The 23,458-nt window shown below is 37.2% G+C and overlaps 1 protein-coding gene across 1 annotated transcript in view; it reads left to right on the forward strand.

Annotated features, from left to right (window-relative positions):
* Nucleotides 1-23,458, forward strand: part of LOC124281768 (myelin regulatory factor-like) — a 99,857-nt gene that overhangs the window by 45,734 nt on the left and 30,665 nt on the right. The window contains 1 exon segment of the mRNA XM_046717741.1: nt 22,112-22,321. Coding sequence (XP_046573697.1) covers nt 22,112-22,321 — 210 coding nt within the window.

Here is a 23,458-nt window from a genome sequence, read left to right on the forward strand (position 1 = left end):
TTCCGGAAAATGGTTCCATGTCTTTAAGACACAAAGAGTTGTCCCCCTTGTATGCAAAGTGGAACCATCTCTAAGAATCCAGAATGGAAACTTCAGTATTGTCTCTGCTTAGACTAACAGAATGTTTAGCAATCATTGGCTAATAAATCCAGATATGATGCATATTTCTTTCAAGTGCTTTGAAAAACAAAACAGCAAACTCTGATTGATATGAATCAGTGTTTGCTCAAGACATAAAAAAATAGGAATCATCATGACTCCCTGATGTCATGAGAGGGAGTCATGGACATGTTTTTGGGAGTCAACTTCAGTTTGGAGCTTACATCAAGACATCAACTGTGATTGTTTAATAACGACTTAAACAAGCTAAGGCAGGTCAGGTATTAGACTAATGCTTAGTCTCGGAATATATATAATTTTGATAGTAACAAACAAGCCCATTTAAATTGAAAAGGAGCCCCAGGGAGACCAGAGTAAATCTAGACTTGCTTTATTTAGGGCTTTAGCACTGCAGAGAGGGCTTGGCAGTAGGGTAAATAATGTGGTTCAGGGACTGTGAGACAGACTAGTCAGGTATTTAATCAGCACTGAGCAGTTAGCTGGCAAACATTTAGTTTTAGAAGTTTAGATTATCTGAACTAAGGGTCCAGTAGCATTGCATCAACAATGACTCAAGCTTCTAAATTCACTGTATATTTGAGATAATTTGTCTTGCAAATACGCAGGTTATCTGCATCATGGCAAATCCTGAAAGAATGAAGAATGTTGTTAATTTTGTTAATGTGTAGGATATTGCTGGAACATTGCTAAAAGTGGCATAAAACCATAATCACTCACTGTTAATGTGTAGTACAAGACATTGACTCATCTCATGGGTCAGTGGAGAACTGTTTGGACTTCCGATGGACAGCAACTGCACCATCAGTGTGAGTGAGTGTGTGAGTTTAGTTTTACACCACACTCAGCAATATTCCAGCTATATGGCAGTGGTCTGTAAATAATCGAGTCTGGACCAGACAATCCAGTGATCAACAGCATGAACATCGATCTGCGCAAATGGGAACCTATGGCATGTGTCAACCAAGTCAGCGAGACTGACCACCCGATCCCATTAGTCGCCTCTTACGACAAGCATTGGTTACAGTGGATCAATTCTAACCCAGTTCTTCACAGGTCTGCAATAAGAGTGACAGCATATGTTATGAGTATTATATAAAAATCAATGTTATCAGTTATAAATAATCTTTTAATTATTTAATACTGTATTGGTGACTGAAATGTTGTAGAAGATACTGCATCATTTTTACATAGAAACACTTGATGTTCATTTCAATTTCAGTATTATGAATTGAGCTTTAGGCCAAGTTTTGGAGTATGGATTTGGATGGTGAAAAGATTGTTATCTTGTTATCAAGTCAGTGTTTACAGTTAAAAAATAATCTTTTAATCATTTAATACTGTATTTGTGACTGGAATGTTCTGGAAGATACTGCTTCATTATTTACACAGGACAAAAAACACAAAATGATATTCATCTCAATTTCAATATTATGAATTGAGCATTAGGCCAAGCTTTTTGGGGTATGGATTTTGATGGTGAAAAGATTGTTCTATAGATAAATTGAACACTTTGTGCAAAGTATTTGTATCATTTTCAGTTTTGATTCAGACAATGATGGTAAGTTTCTGCTCAAAATATCTCATGACAATCTCTAAGACTGTCGGTATAAAAAACAAGTGCATTTTCAGTTTGATTTTATGTATTTTAGGTTTTAATTTTGGGGGATCATTAAAAAAGCTGAAAAAGAAAATGTTGTTATCTTCAAGGAATATCAGTTGTTACTGACTACAGCTTAATAAAAGGAGAGCCTACCATAATGTTATCGGTATATTGCAACATCCTGACTGCTAAAACATGAATGAAGGTCTTGCAGTGCTGGCGATTGTCGTTTCCTTTTCGTATGAAACATGAATAGAGGTGCCAAGTTGCAGGAAATTCAGTAGTGATAAGGAAGGAAATGTAAGGCATTATTTTTTTTCAAGAATCACAGACGTTTTTATTTGAATTTCAAGGCTGGAAGAGAGCGGAAAAACTTACCTCGGCCTCAACTCAAGCTTTGGAATTGTTCGTTTTATTTGATGACTAAGGGTGTTTATGTGTATCAAGGGACTGAACTCTAGATATTATCCATGTTATGATTGAACAATTTGGCAAAATATGAATGTTAACTTCAGCATTCGATGTTGTTATTGTGTTGCCGGGTTCTAAAAAAGCTGTTTGAAACAACAATCTGTTATTGTCAGTGTGATGTGTTTATAAATATCAAATGTATATTTGGGTTTTAATATATTTTTGTCTACAGTTTTTAGTTTTCTGACAATGGAACTGTCAATATGTAACCATAGTAACAGTGTTCCTCTAAACCATTTTCAGATACACAGCAAGCAAACACCATGTATTGGAGACAAGTTGTGTTTTCTGTTCTTTGTTATCTATGAAAGTAGATTTTAGAGGGTATTAATAAAGAATCTACTCAACAAAATTAATTAACTGTGAGGTGGGGTGAGGTGAAACGACCCATTGAACCCAATTCACCTCACCTCACCTCACCTCACCTCACCTCACAGTTAATTAGTTTTGTTAAGTAGATTCTTTATAAATATCCTCTAATACTTTACAGTTACTAACTTGTACGAGTGTTTTTTTCTCAACGTGACATAAGTCATCTGCTTAGACATAGACAATACTTTAGTACCTTAAAAGGAATTCGTTTTGGATCACAGAGCTTGACAAAAATACAAATGAATAACAACATAAAATATGAAATTACTATAAACATAAAAAGAGATAAATATGTGCTTAAATAAAATTAAATGAATAACTGGACATTCCACATTTGTTTAAAATTGCAATACTTTGAGGTATAAAGGACGTTCGAGCTTGTTTAGTCTTGGTGATCGGCACTGTATAGCGGCGGCCCGAAGGTAAAAATTTATACTGTAGATTTAAAAAATGGGTTGTCTCATTAATGATTTTTTCAGACGTTGAAAGTACTTGCCGCTCATAGAGAAGTGAAAGATTATCAAAAGTGACGCCGGCTATTTTACTAGCTGTATTTACAAATTTGTTAAGTTTTGATTTGTTTTTGACTGAACGAGACTTGAACCAGCAGTGAGAAGAAAAAGGGAGTATACTCTGAATAAACCTCTCTGCAAATAATAGTTGCGAACTTATTGAGAGAGTCATGTTTTTTTAAGACTCTTATGCATGCCAATTTGTACACATCGTTTGCCCAGTGGTAAGAGTGTATAATACATGTACTTAAGTGTTTGTCAACCTTGAACCTCAAGGTCAAGGTTGAGGCTATCTTAAGCACTTCCACAAAAGAATAAACGTACATGTTTCTTCTGCTTACACTCATATGTGTGTGCAAATGAATACCTGGGCAGCTTCTATTCTAAGATCTAATTTTGGTTCTGCAGAGTTGCGCCACATGCTTGAAGGTTGAATTTCAGTTCATCTTCATTGGGACGTCACGCCAAAGACCCAGGTTCAATTCCCCATATGGGTACAATGTGTGAAGCCCATTTCTGGTGTCCCTTGCTGTCATATTGCTGGAATATTTCTAAAAGCGGCATAAAACCTAACTCACTCACTCACTCACTCTTCATTGTGTTCTAAGGTTGGTCAGCACATACCCATGCTTGTGGGGTTTTCTTAAGACATTATCATCGAAGACCTCCATCATTTGAGGCTTACCTACTCATCAGGTAGGGCTGGTGGGGTAGCCTAGTGGTTAAAGCATCCGCTCGTCACACCGAAGACCCGGGTTTGATTTCCCACATGGGTACAATATGTGAAGCACTTTTCTGGTGTGCTGCCATGATATTGCTTGAATATTGCGAAAAGCGGCGTAAAGCTAAACTCACTCACCTTATCAGGTATACACGCCATGATTAACTAGAATACTGTTTAAAGGCAGTGGGATAGCCTAGTGGTTAAAGCGTTCACTCTTCATGCCGAAGTCCCAAGTTCAATTCCCAACATGGGTACAATGTGTGAAGCCCATTTCTGGTGTCCCCCGTCGTGATATTGCTGGAATATTGCTAAAAGCTGCAGAAAACTAAACTCACTTGCCCTCTCAATTGAAACCAAACATTTTATTTTGTAAGACGCATGATCCATGGATATGGACCCTTGTGAAAATCAACAGAGCTAGTGTGTAATAATGTATTAGTTTACAGATGAGGAGTTCAAGCTAGAGTAAGCCAGCTGCTAATAATTAATCCCCTGAAACACATTGAAAAATAATAGTCATGTTTGACTGGAAATCAGTAAAGATGTGTTTTTGTGCTCTATTTGATCTCCAAAAACATCAAATGAGATTTGAATAGCATTTGATGAACATCTTGTAATTGTCACATGCCTGAATTCCCAGAACAACTTTATTTTTATTTTTGTAGTAAATTTGCTAAATATTGAACAGTGTTTGCTCTTAACACTGAAAAGCTGCAGGCGATAAGGACCCAGAACCATAAAAGAATAATGATCAGAATGTGTAGGCCCTATATTTTAATATGGAAATAATACTCTTAGTTACTGGGGATGAAAAAGCTGTCGGCCATAAGGACTTGCAGAAAACAAAACGTGTAGATCCGAGTGGTTTTCATTCGGCTTCAGGCCTAAGGACCGACGTTAATTTCGAGCGCTGATATTGAACAATCAAAGGTCTCTGTACAACCCCAACACCCATGGTACATAGAAGAAGATTTTACTGTGCTTCATTTAATTAAAGGCAGATCTTCATGGGGAGGTAACTCTTGAAGGCTTGGTTGTATATCTAACCCACTCTCTTCCTGATAGATTTTTAGGACCTGTTTATTTTCAATTTCTGATAAGAATCCCAACATCAATGTAAGTTGAGATCAAACTGCATTTATTATGAAAAAAATGTCATAATTTTATATTTACTTCTTTTTTAATTTCTCAACTGTTTGGAAATTGTTCGTAATTTGCTTGTGTATGAAGTATTAAAATCACTGGAATTAGAACAAAATTACCGTTTATGACGGTAGATACACCCAATTTTGAGGAGAAAAAGGAGCAGTTTGTAGAAAGGGTTACACTTTCATCAAATAAATATTTATGGTGGTAAGATATATCCCTTTGTGTGAAAGAACAAGAGAAAATGACTTTTGTCTTTTAGAGGGCCAGATCTGTCAAAACAAGCATCATTTCACTAACAGAAATGTTTATCTTGCATGAAACTGTTGGAACCTGTTGATGCAAGTATTTTTCATGTACATAGTATATGTCAAAGACACAGACAGACACACACACAGACACACACACACACACATGGTTTAAAGTTTTTTTTAAGAACTATGTCAGTTTACACAGACACACACAAACACACATGGTTTAAAGTTTTTTTTAAGAACTATGTCAGTTTTGTATTAAAGTCTGCAACAAACCCTTTCACATTTTGAACACAAAGAAGTATTTTCAAGTTTGCATAGAGAGAATTTATTTAAGTAATGAAGACTATGACTGTGAAATGCTTACACCACCTCTGAGTGCATCAGAGATGGCACAGTCAGGATCAGCTGTCACTTGGTCCATGTCGTTCATATACATCAACATTAAAATGTGTCAGAATGTATTTGTGCGGAAGTACTCAACAATGTGCGCCATAAAGTAGACAATGGAATTAATAAATGTCAGAATATATCACAAAGATGTATTGTGTGTTGAAAATATTACCTCCAAGATGATGATGATGACAACGGTGTGATGATGATGATGTGATGGTGTGGTGATGATGATGATTATGTGTGGTGATGATGATGATGTGATGTGATGATAATTATGTGATGGTGTGGTGATGATGATGATGATGTGATGATAATTATGTGATGGTTTGATGATGATGTGATATGATGATGATGATGGTGTGATGTGGTGTGGTGTGATGATAATTATGTGATGGTGATGTGATGGTTATGATGATGATGATGATGATGACAACGGTGTGATGATGATGTGATGGTGTGATGATGATGTGATAATTATGTGATGGTTTGATGATGATGGTGTGGTGATGAATGATATGGTGTGATGGTGACAATAATGTGATGGTGTGGTGATGATGATGATAATGATGATGATTGATTGGTGCTCACAATATCAATCCCTCATCCATTCCAGACATGATTACCTTCCGGGCAAGGAAGCCCAAGTCATTTCCACATTACCTTAAAGAGTGAAGTACATCACCATGATCACTGTCCCAAGAAACATTATCATGTCATGTGAGAACAGTTATGACGTAGTAACGTGTCTGTGGTTTGCCAGCATTGTATACAGGTTCAATTTCTGTCACGCTGCCTCAATAGTGTGATCATATTACCGCTCTACTACAGTAAATACGTAGAATAAACAACGTGACATCAAGTTGACATTCCGGAGAGCATCTTAATGTGGCTCTGTGATCAGCAATATGGGCCGGGGATTAGTACCTTGCTGGTCCTGGAGGTGGGGTTGGGGCCTTGAGACAGGGCCTTGGGGTGGGGATGGTGGTCCTTGAAGGCCTTGGAGTGAGGATGGTGGTTGTCATGGAGGTGTAGAATCACAAAGTGTTCAGGGCCTTGATGGCTTTTGATGGGGGGAGGTGGTTGTCATGAGCGTATTGGTAGGATAGGGACTTCAATGTTTATAAATGGTCAGGGCCTTGGGATGGGGGACAGTGGTTGTCATGGGGACCTCAATGTTTCTTTATGGTCTGGGTGTTCAGGAATGCATTGGGGTAGGGATGGCATTTGTCAAGAGGGTTGAAGGCTAGAGGACGTCAGTGTTTCCTGAGTGTCAGCTACCACCCAGATAGCATTCAGACGTTGGCCCAACGTTGGCAGTGGTTTTGCCAACAAAGCCAACGTTGGGCCAACGTCCAAATGCTATCTGGGCAATACCATCTGATGATGGGATGGTGGTTATTATTGGGGTGTAGTATGAGGACCTTAGACTTTCCTGGAGGTCTTGAGGGCATTAGAGCTGTGACGATATATCGTAGTATCGATAATTGTGATACTTTATCTGACGATAAATATATCGATACTTTTGTTCGTATCGTGATATGAATCATTGACCTTAAAATTGTTCATGTACACTAGAAATTGACGGTTATGTAAAAATTTACACTGTTACTTGCTGTCAAAATATACTTTTTAAAAGAAAATAACTAAAGATAGCATATCGTGATATGCATCAAATCGAATCGTATCGTTCCAAGATATCGCAATACCTATCGTATCGTGACATTTCCGTATCGTCACACCTCTAGAGGGCATAGCCGATTGATCAGGCTCTGGGGAGACTTGATGTGGTGATGGGTTGTAGGTGGTTTACTGAAACAGGGAGCAAGATATTTCCCTATTTCTACTCAAGCAGTTTGTTAGGTATTGTTTAGTTGATGATACTGAAGATCATAAAGGCAGGAGGGGTCATCCATGTACAATTCAAACACAATTTTACAACATCATCTTTTGAAAAAGTTGTCTGCATTTCTTGTATGTCTTGCAGTTGAACTAAATGTGGGAACTATTTTTTAAGGTAAACATGTAAACTTGTATTTGCAGAATATAAAACAAATAATCCTGTTCAGCTTTTATATGTTCACTCTTTTCTTAATATTAATGTTGGTGGTATACTTTAACAATATCTCGTTATCTAATAACTCATAGTAGCCAGTACCATGGCAACCAGGTAGGTCAGTAGGAGACTCAGTCATTGTTAAACTAGCTGTGCAGAGTTGTCTCCCTTAGATGTGTGAGAATGCTGTGTTTGTGGGTTTCATCAAAAATGTCTCAGAACCTGCACCACTTTATGCTTTCCTCACACAGTAAGCTGACATGTTATAACTGTCTTAGAGTCATGCTATGGTCATGTTATACTTGTTATATTCATGTTATAAGATAGTTATAGTCATGTTAATACCATGTTATAATCATGCTATGGCGTGTTGTACTTGTTATAATGTTATAACTGTTATAGTCATGTTAATATCATGGTATAACCATGCTATGGTCATGTTATACTTTTTATAGTCAGGTTAATATCATGGTATAACCACGCTATGGTCATGTTATACTTTTTATAGTCAGGTTAATATCATGGTATAACCACGCTATGGTCATGGTATACTTTTTATGGTCATGTTATAACATAGTTGTAGTCATATTATAACCATGTTGTAACCATGTTCTACTCGTGTTATAGCCGGATTGTAATCGTGTTATGGCCATGCTGTAACCATTATTGCAGCAATGTTAGTCTGCTATAGCCATGTTATAGCTTTGTTATAGCCAGGTTATAGTCCGGTTATAGCTGAAGTACTGATTCAAAGGTCATTAAACTCACTCACTCACTCAATTATTGTCATACCCTTCAGAATTCTTGATTGGAATTGGCAAACAGGATAGTTGCAATAGGCCAATGGGTGATATGGTTTGGTGATTTCTTTTTTGTTTGTTTGTTTATTGTTTGTTTTGTTTGCTTGTTTGTTTGCTGTTTATGACTGAACTCAGACACATTCCAGCCATATATGACAGTGAATAATGTAGACCAGACAATCCAGTGACTGACATCATGAGTATCAATCTACGATGACATGTGTCAACCAAGTCAGCGAGCCTGACCTCCCGATCCCGTTTGTCGTCTCTTACGACAAGTTTGCTGAAGATTAATTCTTACCCAGGTCTTCAGGGGTTGTTGATTTGGTGGATGATGCCATCATACCTCTGTTGTTTGTTGTTCATAATATTAACCACTGGTTTGTATGTTCCAAACTCTGTTATGTATATGTTGTTATGTTGTTGTGCTTTACTAACAACAGTGATAAACAACAAACAAACAATAATTGTCCTAGATATTCAGATGAAAATTAAGTTTGTGTCAATTTCCACACCACTGTTATTGAAGAGCTTGCAAACATCTCCACACCATCCTCATCATCCTTTGTGTTGATGTAAAGAAAACAAAATATTTGTGTTTAAAACTTTCTATAGGAAGCATAGTGGAGTCCCACCCAACCCTAGTTCCTATTGACCTATGACAAAACTAACACAGGAATGAATTCAGTGGTGTCGTGTTTGCTCAGTTCGTAGTAGAGACTGGCAAAGACTTGGTCCAGAATGTACACTTTGTATATTCAGACGATCTTGTTAAAAGCGTGTTGAAATAAGTCCTCAGAATATATGCCGCCTGTCAAGAGATGTGTTTACCGCAGTTTATTTTATTCTCTGGATGGGTTATTATGCCAATGTTATCATGTCCATTGCAGCTGCGATGTTCAATTTTGGCCATTTCAATAGACTGCGACATAAAGGTGACACCCATTGTTGATAAAACATTTTTGCACCTTTTATGACGTGGTCCAAATGTAATTAATATGAATATTATTAAATATATTATAGTTACTTAGGACTTAGGACTCGGACTTAGATTTGTCATGAATTAAAAACTAATTGTATATATACTGACAGGGGTGGAAAATTGCCCGAGTCGAGTGTTTTTTCTGTAGGCCAAGCAAATTTGTATATCACACTGTACCGGTGTCCAGTTGACTTTCCAATGTTAATTATATTGTTTATTTTTAAAAATCAACAAGAAAACGGCCGATATAGTGGAAAAATTATCAGGGCAAGTGATTTTACATGTGCCACTAGCAATTTTAAAGTTATTTCCACCCCTGACTGAGAGAAACAAATAAAAGAACACAAGAAAATCCAAGCGTTCCTTTAATATTTTCCAGTTTTCATCAGTTTTCAGCTTTGGATAGTGCTGTGGGAGGAAATCTGAGAAGAAATAAGGAACACTGCCATGAAGTGGTGTTCCCTTATTTGTCTTTATTTTCTAAAGCAGTAACAAAGGACCAAAGCTCTTTTTAATTTTATTATAAAGAAGAGACAGACTAATATAATCAGATAGTGTTTGGATTAATATGAATCTGAAAAAATTCTTTTAATGTTCAGATTTCAAAAGATAATTATGTTTTGTTAGAAAGCTTTTGAGATTTCAAGAGCTCTACAGCATGGTACTAAATAAAATTACAAAGATAAAAGTCTAACCTTAAAAACTGGATATTGGAAAAAAACAAACTTTGAACCTGTGACAGTTTGAGTAACATGGAGACTTCCCTTGGTAGTATTTGGAACTCTTATCAATAGACTAGCGTCTACTCTCATCTAAAACTGGCTTAAACAAATATGGCTGCTTGGGTAAACTCGAGCCATGCGTAGCAAGTAGATTCGTACCAGTACGAGACAACGTCCATACACTAGGCATGAATAACGGAGCTGGGTGTTATATCCTTGGGCAACAATGAGCTCTCGGAGCCTCAGTGGTTGTCACTCTAGCCTACAGTCATCCTATCGTCATCTTTGATGAGATCGGTACAACAGAGATTGCACTCGCGATTGGAAACACGGAGAAACGTTGACAGAAAAAGTTTCGAACTTTTTCAGTTGTGGTATTTTTTCAAGCTGCAGCTTTGGATAACTTTTGTCTTTAGTTTGGGAGGAAAGGATTATCATTGAGTGATTTTGTGTCCAGAGGAGAGAATTTTCGAGGAATTGCAGTTTGCTTCAAATTGTGTCCTTTGTTTACAAATTGTCTGGATTTTGAGTGAGAGTTACCTGGCCTTGTTGGAATGCTGACATTTACTAAGGGATAAATATTTGGAGCTATGCTAAGGTATGTTCACATTACACACAGATTTCAACTTTAAAGTGGTTTATCTTACATTGCTTGATATATTTCAGGTTTCTTTGGTGAGTAATTATGTTGGTACTTTCACTGTTTATTTCATTAAATTTATAAAGAATTAATTGTAGTGCAATTTATTTCATGAACTTTTTGTGTATAGTTTGGATTTTCATGAGATTTTATTGTTGGCCAGCTGTGTATTCTTGTAGAAACTTCTGTCATCTTATGACATTATGTTTCTTAAAAGTCAAATAATATAGAATTACTTGTGATTATTGACCAGGTCAGTGAGTTCAGTAGGATCACTATCAGGAATATAGATGTTTCCATGGTTACAAATACAATCATATTTATCTCTGACAACTTTCTTTCTGCATGTTAAAGCTACCCTGAGTAAATAATCTGCCTGTATAAATCACCATTCACTGGTTCTGTCCTACAATTGATTAGGTGCGAAAGTAGTCATGAAACATGTTTAAAGGAAAAAACTGTCATCCATAAAAGTTTCTTGTCTTTATGCAGTAGCAACTTGTCAAAATGCTGCTTGTATGTTGCGTGGAATTAATTTCAAGAGACAATTTTAATATTTGACCTGACAAGAACTTGTTTGTTGAAGTATACTTTCAATTTTGAAAATTTAAAATAACAAATTTATGAATATTATAATCAAGAATATTCATATATGATCACTAAATAGAAAAAATGTTTCTACAACTCACATGCAGTTGCTTCAGAATTAGACATCAAAGACTCCATATATTGTTTGAGAACTAAATAGACAAAATAGTCATTGAACATCAAAGCACTATCACTGAAAATGTATTTATTGAATAAATTATTCTGTCCAAAAAAAGTTTCAATAACAATTGCAAAATTGAAAACAAGATATGAATGTATACTACCCTTTAAAAGTTTAGACTCACTAAAGTACATGTAGCCACTTACTTCAGTCAACTGTTCTAAACTAGATTTTGCAAAATATTCCATGTTGTTTAATGGTATACTGTCTACACATGAACTGATGTATTGTAAAACAAATTTGTAACATTGAAAATATTATTGTCATGAGTTCAATAAATAATGAAACTCAGTGAAAATTGGTGAATTCTTAACAAAAGTTTACACCAAAACGCAGCTGTTCCTGTGCTCAATATTTGCACATGCCTTTCAGCAATTTGATACATGATCCTCGTGCAATTCATCTGCATAAGGTTTGCAGTTGGTTCCCCCAAGTTAGTGGAGAAATTCATCTTCAATGTAACCATATGTACATATACGTAACATATAGTGAATGCTTTAAGTGAGTCTAAACTTTTGATGGGTAGTATATGTTGCTTCTGAAACAACCGTGCCTACAAGTACTAGTATTTCAGTTAACTTTGCCTCAAAGCAATGTTTTTTACTTTAGACAATGTTACCTGTTTACTACTGATTCTGTCCATCCTTTAGCGTAGAGCAGCGAGGGAAGAGGCATGGTCACCATGGACAGGAAAACATGAAGCCAAGTGTCACTCAGTTTAAATCTATTTTATCCAACAAGTGAAATGGATGGGGTAGTTTGTACAACATTAATAGAGCTGATGAATCAGTGAGCTGTCTCTGTCTGGCAATCTGTGTTTGTGATCTAGATTAGATTTGACTGCATTAAAATACACCCTACCTTGACATGGGTCCTGACAATGGGTCATTGTCTGATTTAAAATGGTGCTTGTTTGTGTAAGCTACATTAAAAAGTGGTACTATGATTTCTCCCAATTTCCAAGTTTGATTTTTTTTATTAATCTATTGGGATTCTACTGTTACCCACTAAAGATGATTCTTCATCATCTACTTTGCATCATCATCATCATCATCATCATCATCATCATCATCATCATCATCATCATCATCATCATCCAAGATACTCACCAGATGATACTGTGATGTTAAGATGTACTGATGCGACAATTTATCTTGATATATGTTGCTCATGCTGTTGATCACTGGATTGTCTGGTCCAGACTCGATTATTTACAGATCACTGCCGTATAGCTGGAATACTGCTGAGTGTGTTATAAAACTAAACTCACTCTCACTCACTCATTTGATATATGTCTGCACAGATAGTATCTTGATGAACTGATTTTCATAAAATCTATGTGTAACTTATCATCACAGTTTGTCAGAAGAATACAACGTAAAATACAAACATTGGACAAAAACAGAATACAATGCTATCACAAAAAGATTTAAATTGCAAGCCCCTGTACAGATCCTGGTAAAATCAGTAGGTTGTATTCAGTAAATTGTTGATACAGCTTACCTTCTTCGTATATTCCCTATTTTAAAAACAGTCATAAAGTTGAACCAAAGGTGTGGTGCTGTTTGTTCATGATGCTGTTTGTTCATTGTCTAATGCCACACTCAGCAATCTTGCCGCTGTATGTCAGTGGCCTGGAAATACCAGAGTTTGGACCAGACAAACAGGTGATCGATGTTATGAGTATCATCTGACATCCAACCCAAGTCACCAGTTATTACCACTATCAGGGGTGGTGGGGTAGCCTAGTGGTTAAAGCGTTGGCTCACCACGCCAAAGACCGGGTTCGATTCCCCACATGGGTACAATGTGTGAAGCCCGTTTCTGGTGTCCCCCCCCATGATATTGCTGGAATATTGCTAAAAGTGGCGTAAAACCATGCTCACTCACTCACTCTTACCACTATCTATTTAATTGTCCCTTGTTAAGAAATCCTGGTTTCTGGAGCATTGTTTCGTAAACTCTGTAGGAGCCAAGGCTGAATGTAGCCCTATGATTGATTCAGTAATTGTCCTATGCATATGTATTTTGATTGGAGTGAGTGAGTGAGTTGGGTTTTACGCTGCTTTTAGCAACATTCCATCAATATCACGGCAGGGGACACCAGAAATGGGCTTCACTCATTGTGCCAGTGTGGGGAATCAAACCCGGATCTTCAGCATGACAAGCGAACGCTTTAACCATTGCTCTGTTCAACTGCCACAATTTGGATTGGAATAGCTAATTATAGTACTGAAAAAATATATACGACCACCCAATTTTATCATATTACTGTTTTTAATCTGTCATGGCGTGACCTTGCAAACTGACTACTTCCTAGACATTGTCCGTTTTTTTGTGGATTAGTTGTTTCAAAAATGAAATTAATTATCATGTACCATTCTGTATAAGAAACAGATCCCAACCAGGCCGACAATGAACAATTGTAATTTGTCATAAGTGTTAGTTCCTGAGCCTCCAGCTGTTAAGAGCTGACCTAATGACACTTGTATTTCTGCACAAGGCCTCCCATCATGCAACACCATCCGGCATCGTCGACCTGAGAATATCCGTGTTAGGACCGAACTTGCTGTATCCTGTAGTCGAGTAAATAAAATGCAACTGTGCGTTGCAGAGCTCCCCTTTGATATGTTTTTTGTCCGTCTTCGTATCTCTCCATCGGTCTGTCGATCTGTTAGTTTCATAAATTGTACTTTCCTATCAGTGTCATTGTGCTGGAAAAAATGTCAATTGAAAAAAACCCAGACAAGTTCAAATCAGTAAAAAATGTGAAGCAAATGACTACAGTGAAGCATTTAAGCACTGGTTGGGTCGTGTCACCATTTATAGGTAGGTTTATTCTGTGACCTTGACCTTTAGATGTATTCTGACTTTGACCTTCAGCTATTGACCTTTTACTGCATAGTGACCTTGATATATTTAGTCAAATTTTCTTTTGATGGACAATGGAAAGGAGTCCAAAAATTCTTCATTTTCACAAAGTGGAGAAATGTAGTCGACTTGCATAGGAAAAATCCAGTATCTGAGAGCGTACGAGAGTCTAGTGCTCTTTATGCCCAGATTTCTGTGATGGTACTATTTTTATGTTTTCTTCTTTCCGTTAGATCAGATTTTGAGAAATCAGGACATGTATCAGAAGCTATGTTTATGGGTATTGATTTGTCTCTGTAGTTTTTTTATGTAGCTTGCCATATTTGTTTTCTGATTTGTTGTTAAGTTTTCCTTAACTGTATTGTGTTTGAAGACTTCAGATAAATTAGGTTTTATTAACACTTCAGAAAAATGCTGACCTTATTATAAATATTGTTTTCTGTTCGAGTGTGACTGAATCTCCTTTGTCGAGGCTTAACAAGGCCTTGCACTTACAGGCCCTTCAGATGAAATCGTTTATTGAATAATGGTGTAATATTACAACCCTCATGGTCGGGTCTAAATGCCCTTTTGTTGGAGTGACCTATCTGTGTTCCAGGTGGTGAGGAGGTTTAAGTTTCAGGTGAAGAGGGTCTGGTGCCAATGGTCTGGATATGTAAATGCATGCTATGCAGGGGAGAATGGTTCACTTTTGTTTTAAGACTGCTCTCGAAAGTTATAACATGGTGTGTCATTGTCATGAGTGAGTGATTGAGTGAGTTTAGTTTTATGCCGCACTCACAAATATTCCAGCTATATGGCGGCGGTCTGTAAATAATCCAGTCTGGACCAGACAATCCAGGGATCAACAGCATGAACATCGATCTACACAATTGGGAACCGATGACATGTGTCAACCCAGTCAGCGAGCTTGACCACCCGATCCCGTTAGTCGCCTCTTACGACAAGCATGGGTTGCTGAAGATCAATATTCTAACCTGGATCTTCATGGGTAGTCATGGTAATGAAGGAAAAGGTCCAAAGTGACACATGTCTCTGATATTTATCACTTTGATTCATGTAGAAAGAAGGTTGAAAGTAAAGCAGGTCTAAGATGTTACGACTTCAATAATGATGATAAACAACAAGCCTTGTAGTGCTGACAAAGCCAAAGAATGGGTAAATCTAGGATTCAAACCCAGAATTATAGGTTTCCTGCGCATAAAACTGAGATAATGTCTTTAAGTATTTTAGGAAATGTTGTGCTTTACAGATGTGTAAAGTATCTGAAAGATCTAAATATAGTATGGTAGGTTGGCCAGGTTACACAAACCTAGCATCATGGAAATGGGTACCTGGTGGGATAAGTCATGTGACTATTAACCTTCTAGCGCCTCGCAGGCAGCTTGAATTATCCGGGGTAATAATAATTATTTTATTTATAAACTCTGTGAGTATTCACCTAGTGAATGGAGTTAACCACATTATAAATGCACTTAAATTATTATTATTTTATTTTTAACTTTGGTTTGAACTCCATGCATTTTGGTTGCATACAATTTTAGTGCTTTTGACCACAAACAGACAACATTAAAACCTCCAGAGAAGGTTGATGGTTGTCATTGTTTCTGTTGATTAAGGACCAACACTGTGGTGATGTGGTTACAGCATCTTCCAGGGGAGTGGAAGGTCTGTGGTTTGATGCTCTGTCCGGGTCACACCAACAGGTGTTAAAGATGACACATGGAAATGTTTTACTCTATACCCACAACAATTTTGAACATTATACCACATTTCAACTTGCTTCTATTGATAATATATTGGCATTGACATTTTGTTCAAATCACAGATCCCAATTTAGTTTGCCCTCCACCTCTTTCTGTTGTGTTAGAGGACAATGTGGACATTGGGCAGCCATAATGGCTACTATGGGTAACTAACAGGAAATGCTAACTCCAGGTCAGGTTGTCATCTTACTGACTGACTGACTGACTTTGGTTTTACGCCGCTTTAAGCAATGTCATCTTATACCCAGAGGACAGATTGTTGCTCAAGTTGAAAATACTCTCCTGAAAATGTATTTTATTAAGCTAATAAATTCTCCTTCATCAAAACTCTAACACTGGTTCGACGTCACCATTAACTTTCCCATAAAACACACTTCATATGATGCAGTTTGCATAAACGTTTTAGGCAGTTTTTAATCCAGGTAATCAACCAATTCATCATGTTGATCTTCCAGATGTCAGTCAACAAATGACGAACTCAATCATTTGCAAACCTGAGAGAAATATTTGTCCACTTTACCTCTAAGGGCTGGGATTTAGAAGATTCATGGCATTAAATTGTTTTGTTATCATGCGATCATATTCCACAGGTGTCAGCCCTTATTTCTTCCTGAATATGATGTTTGTTTCACCATATGGTATTTCCTTGTTGAGGTATCTGATTGGCCTGGGGAGATTCAAATATTTGAGATTTTGTCTCGATAATGACAGTGATGAAGCACATAGACAGATAAACAAACAAGTCGATGACAGATTGGTGGCCTATTACCTGAATATTGTAAGCAGTACATGTTTTAGTAGTTCTGTGTTAAGTGAGCTTTTTTTTACTAGCTATAGTCATGTGAATGTAGAAAGTCTAATTTTATTCAAATTTGGATGAATAAAAAAAATATAAGATCTATTTTTTTTATCAAATATTTGTTTTTGACAGTTATGTTGCTGTTATTTATCAAAATATGTTTTAGTGATAAGTATTATTTTAAATCCTGTCGACCACCATTGTGTCAAAGGTGAAGGGACTCAGAGGGATGAGTGAGGTTGTAAGGGCTTGAATTTGGTAGTCACTATTTAAAAGGACCTTGAAAAAAAGATATTTACAAGGCCTTGAAATTAGCCATCGCTGTTGACTGTTAAAAAATCCTTCCTTGAAGAAGGGGCGGCAGGGTAGCCTAGTGGTTAAAGCACTGGCTCGTCCGGCCGAAGACCCGGGTTCGAATCCCCACATGGGTACATTGTGTGAAGCCCATTGCTGGTGTCCCCCACCGTGATGTTGCTGGAATATTGCTAAAAGCGGCGTAAAACCAAAACTCAGTCAGTCAGTCCTTTCCTGAAGGTGTATGGTTACATCATGTCATGTTAAACATGATTGGTCCATGCCTCAATTCTTAAATAATGTTTCAACACTTGCCTGTGGATTTAATGTATTGATATTGGGGGGCTCTGGTCAGAATAAAGATCTCCAACAACTGTGTTAAAGATTGGGTTGATTATATCCTGATTGTATGGCTTGATGCTCATGATGTTGGTCCCTGGGTTGTCAGGTCCAGATTCAGTTATTCATGGATCCCAGACTTATGGCTTGACTGACTGACTGAGTTTATTTTTACGCCGCTTTTAGCAATATTCCAGCAATATCACAGCAGGGGACACCAGAAATGGGATTCACACATTGTGTCCATGTGGGGAATCGAACCCGGGTCTTCGGCGTGTGACGAGCCAACGCTTTAACCACTAGGCTACCCCACCGCCCTTATGGCTTGAATGTAGCTGACTGTGTCATTGAAAAACAAAGCTAAAGAACCTATATGTTGCAAGAATAATTAATGTCTGGTGATGAGAATGGGGTAGTTTCTCTGTGTGAAGCCCATTTCTGATTTCCCTTGCCATGATATTGCTGGAAAATTGTTAAAAGCAGCGTAAAACTAAACTCACTCACTCACTCACTGTATCTCGATGTGGATGTGTGACAAACATGATTTAGAAAATAACTTCAGACAGACCAACAATATCCATCATTTTTCAGAAACAAATATTTTCACAAATGTAATGCACCAAGTTTCTTTATACTGCGAAAAATGACAGCAATTCTTATGCTTTAAAACCGATTCTTAAACAAAACCGATTTGAAAATGCAGACAAATCAAGCTTCATAACAAAGCTGGTGGATGCCACAAGATATTTCTATACATGAAATAGCTTCTCTAAATCTACAACCGGAATCTGTGTTGGCCATGATTGGTTTTCTCCCCACCTGTAGAGCAGGTCAAGGAAATAATAGAGAACAACTGGAGATATCGCTACCCCGTCCTCATTATCAAGTCGTAAGTGCTTTGGTTATTTCTACCTGGTCGCTGGCTGGATCCTTTTGTTCATAGGCATTCAATACGGTGGGGCCATGTCGAGGCCTGGGGTGGGGCTGGGGGGATAGCGGAGGGGATACTAGGGGGTCTAGAAAGGAGAAAGCAAATTGTTGCCTGTGTGAGGAGATTGTTTGGTTGTAGCAAACTGCTGTTGTTTAAGAAGTGTCTTATCAGGTCATCCAAACATCGTGGAGGGGATATTGTGTTTAGCAGTTGGTACCGAAACCACAGAATTCACTCAGGTTAAAAAGTTTCAATTTTTGTCAAATACAAGGAATATGAGGTGCAAAGGAATTGTTTATGCTTGTGGAATTTTGGTGTGTTTTTATAATAATTGTCAAACATTTTATTTTATTGAATTCTTCTTTAAATGTTTTTTGTGAAGACATCATGGTTGAGAATCTGCCCATAGTGTTGTTTAATAATTAATTTTCTATGTATTTTTAGGCCAGAATTTTCTCTGTTTATTGGTTTTATATTTTTCTTGTCTGAACATTTTAGGCTTCACCTAGCCAGTGAAAATTTGAGTGAAGCCTGTGAGTCATCATGACTCATTTCACAGTTTTTGAGAGTCATTTAGAAGGTAGTGGATAAATAAAGCTTTTAGTTTGCATTATATTGATAGCAATCTAACCACATAAGTATTGGGTTGTAATGAAAAAATACTCAATTTCTGTTACAGTCTCTTAAATGATTTTGTAAAAATATATTGCCTCAATCATCACATGGAAATATTAGCATAATTATTATCTTTTTCATTTTTTCGAAAGATTATGAATATGTTGTCATGAAAACAGTATTGGTTACAGTTGTCTTGGGTCTTTTTGCTGTGATCACACAAGTTTACTTTCTGTGAAATATAAAAATTGCTCTCTTCATTATTCTAGGGTTTGCAGAATCAAAAAACGATAAAAATAGTCTCACCTCGTATGGACAAAAATCGTGAATGGCCATGCATCGGTATGTGGCCTTGTTTGCTGTGCATGTGCGAAGCTGTGATGACTATTCCATGATTCAGAATAGTGTTTTTTTCCAGGTGTTTTTAGGAGAGAAAAACATTTTGAAATTATCACCAGTGAATAAACTTGTCTGCTGTTCATAACAACTATTTTCAGCGTTACAAAATCAGTTTCCATGGTAACCACACAAAGTTACACCCGCACACAACTATTAATATTTAACTCAAGGATGCCATCATATTTGAAGTCTTCAGTGTACCCATTCAGTCCTAACAGATTAGGGAAACAGTTTATTTTTTCTTTGCGTTGATCACACATTTATTCTGGAATTGTACCGGCGTTGAACCCGGCCATACCTAAACTCAGATCAGCGAGGCAATCTATTTTGAATTCTTAACTCAGTTTGACTAAGTGTCGACGTGCCTAGTGTCAATATGAGGCGGAAAGTGCTCTCTGAAGTGTGAATGTATTTCGTTGTTGGTTAATTCCGCTGCCAGTGTCAAGAGTTAGGCCATTAACGCATCTGTGTCCAGAACTTGTTAAGACAGACAGATTTATTCTGCAAAAAGGCCATAGGCCCATAATACAAGTTAAGGCCAGACCAATTTTATTTCTTGTTTTACGGATCCGCAGGCCGTATTTTTTCAAGAATAAGTAAAAAAATAAATTAATTTTCCCCACTCACAAAATAAAATCCTAATGTTTTAATTGGCCAAAAATGTAAACTTACAAGAAAATGTTTTTCTGATTGTTTTTTGCCCCATGTACACTTCATAAATTGCCAAAAGTAAAATACTTTTAATATTTAGAAGGAATATTACTTTGACCGGTGATTTTATTTTTATTTTTAACCCCTCCTGCCTTTAGGTTTTGTGAGGACAAAAGTCCATGAAACAAGAAATAAACTTGGTCTGGCCTAAATTACAAAAACATTACCTGAACTCATTAACTTAGACTGAAACCTTGTTTATGTGGATCCTGGTTAATAGACAGTCCCAATTGGACAGTGTAGGTGGAAACATCTCCATCAATCTTTCCAGTACATTACTTTGTACTTTTGATTCATATTTGGCAATCTGGTGGATTTCACTGAAAAAGTCACTGTCTGTAATGGAAAGGATGGACAATGTAGTAGTGGTGGTCCGATTAATTGAAATAATCGAAGATTGGTCGCAGTGACTAAACGACCAAGCAATCGAACATGTTTTCTCATAATCGAACACGACCAATCTTGGAACACTTGTTTGCCTTAACAATATTTTTCACAAGGCTGGTTTTGTCTGTGTCATTAAATTTACATTTCATAAGCACTACATGTACAAGCTCGTTCCAAGTCATGATTGAATTTTTCTTAAAGAATCCAGGAAATATGTGTTCCTTACATACTAATCATCATTTAAATATGCAAAATTTGCAAATGAACTTTATGCAATTTGCAAAAAAACACCAATTACTACGTTTTTTCTTTATTTTTTGTGTGCATTAACAAAAATAACAGGAACATTTGATAAATGACGCTAACCAATTATTTTCGATGATTGATTGGTTGTAATGGACCAATCATCAATTATTAGATTTTAACCAATTCCCAACACTACAATGTAGCCTATGTTTCTACTATTTGGTTTATTCCACCATGCATGTGCAAAATACACAATCTTCGGTTCATTAGAGGTTTCAAACTACATTAAAAACTTCTGACTTGATGGCTGCATTACCATGGAACTAAATATTTAAAAAAGGTTCCTCTTTGTCAATTGGTAATGAAATTTTAAGGACCACAGACAACAAGTCGGAGCGTCTCGTGTCTGCTATATAAGGAAAGTCACTAAATGAACTAGTGATAGCGGTCCTTGTTGGTCAGTAACACTCATAGTTTTCTGTGCTTTATGTCTGTTACAATCTGGAACAGAATATGACTGAAAACAATGTAGACACAAAATTCAGGAACACTAGTCCTCCAGAGTGATTTTGTGAACCCTGATTTAGATTGAAAAAAGTGTTTATTATCTGAATATGAACACTCCACTTGTGTGGTACTACGGATAACTTTATACGATTATATTGTTGACTCTACACTTTCCAGTTGGTGCATGTGTGCATTTTGGTGCTTCTTGGTGCTAATTGGTTAATTGAATAGATTTGGTTCCCAGTACATGAATGGACAGATTCTGTTTTTTGTCTGATTGCTTGTCATCTTTCTACACAAAGGGCTCAGTTGTGGCAATATATATTTGCCACCAGGGTTTAGCTGGAATATTCTTGCAGACTCCATAACAATATTCACTCGCCTGTCATGGTTGTACCAAAATATTTGAATTGGTGTGCTTTCACACAAGTTTAAATGTCATTTCTTTTGTCTCCCCTTTGTTTTGCACACCATTGCTTGTAAGAGTTATCTCCCTTTTCCTTTTGTGTCACATGACTGAATGTTTCAGTTGTCTCCCTTGGGCTTCACACAGTGTTTAATGTTTCAGTTGTCTCCCTTTGGCTTCACACAGTGTTTAATGTTTCAGTTGTCTCCCTTTGCCTTCACACAGTGTTTAATGTTTCAGTTGTCTCCCTTTGCCTTCACACAGTGTTTAATGTTTCAGGTGCCTCCCAGAGGAGGCAATCCAGGCAGTGGCCTATGGAACAGGTCGACCTGACCAGTCAGGGATGAGTGACCTGAAGCTGAACGTTCGACTTACATCACATCTGAACCCTCAGCCCCAGACCACACATGCTCAGAGCATGTACTGCAGCGTGCCCAACACACGCGTCAACTTCGACCCCACGCAACACCATGTATATAAACATCACACGTGAGTAGCATCTTTTAAAGAAGTTCTTGCTTTGGAACCATGAACCTGATGAAGGTGTGATGCCTTGCCCCTATGATACATGTCCAAAGAGGTTGACCCCAACAGTAAATTGACAGTATTGATGAACTTTGTGTATTTTGATATTTGTAGGTGTTATTAAGTACTTGAAACCCAAAGGTTTTTAACATATGAACATCTGTCTGACCCAGTCAGTTCAAAATGGAAACAGATAACATTTATCTCCTGAAGTCTATGGGAATCAAACCAAGATTATTACATCATGGGCAAACACATTTACCACTGAGCTACCCCTCAATATGCATATTGCATATTTATAAATTGATTCTTAACACATAACCTAGTTGGCAAGCCTTCATGCAGTCAAATGGAAGCTGGGGTAGCCTAGTGGTTAAAGCGTTCGTTTATCAAGCCAAGACTGGAGTTTGGTTCCGTACATGGGTACAATGTGTAAAGCCAATTTCTGGTGTCACCCAGATATTGCTGGAATAATTCAGAAAGCGGAGCGTAAAACCATACTCATATATGCAGCCTAATGGTTATGTATATTAAGTGTCAAGGTGCTGTGATCAACACATTTCAATTTTTATCCTCCGGCATGTAATGCAGGGGGATATAGTCGTCACCTCGTCCATCCGTCTGTCCGTCCGTAATCATTTTGTTTCCAGAGCATAACTCAAGAACCGTTCAATAATTTTCAACTAAAATTGGTAGATATATCAAACAGAACCTAAGGTGGTGCCTTTTGCTTAGTCTGTCTCACTGTCCCTGAACCACATTATTTTCCCTACTGCCAAGCCCTCTCTGCAGTGCTAAAGCCCTAAATAAAGAAAGTCTAGATTTCCTCAGGTCTGAATCTCTGGTCTCCTTGGGGCTCCTTTTCAATTTAAATGGGCTTGTTTGTTACTATCAAAATTATATATATTCAGAGACTAAGCATTAGTCTACCTTTTGCTATTTACAGATTTTTGTCATTTTTCTCGGTTTCCGTGGAAATGTTTTGGACTTAGTCCCAAAATGGAGGGGTGGGCTTCTTTTCCGGAGCATAACTCAAGAACGTTCAATATTTTTCAACAAAACTTGGTAGATATATCAAACAGAACCTTAAGTGGTGCCTTT

This window comes from Haliotis rubra, unplaced genomic scaffold, assembly GCF_003918875.1.
Source record: "Haliotis rubra isolate DU_JTF1 unplaced genomic scaffold, ASM391887v1 Scf29, whole genome shotgun sequence".
In the NCBI taxonomy this organism is placed as follows: Eukaryota; Metazoa; Mollusca; class Gastropoda; order Lepetellida; family Haliotidae; genus Haliotis; species Haliotis rubra.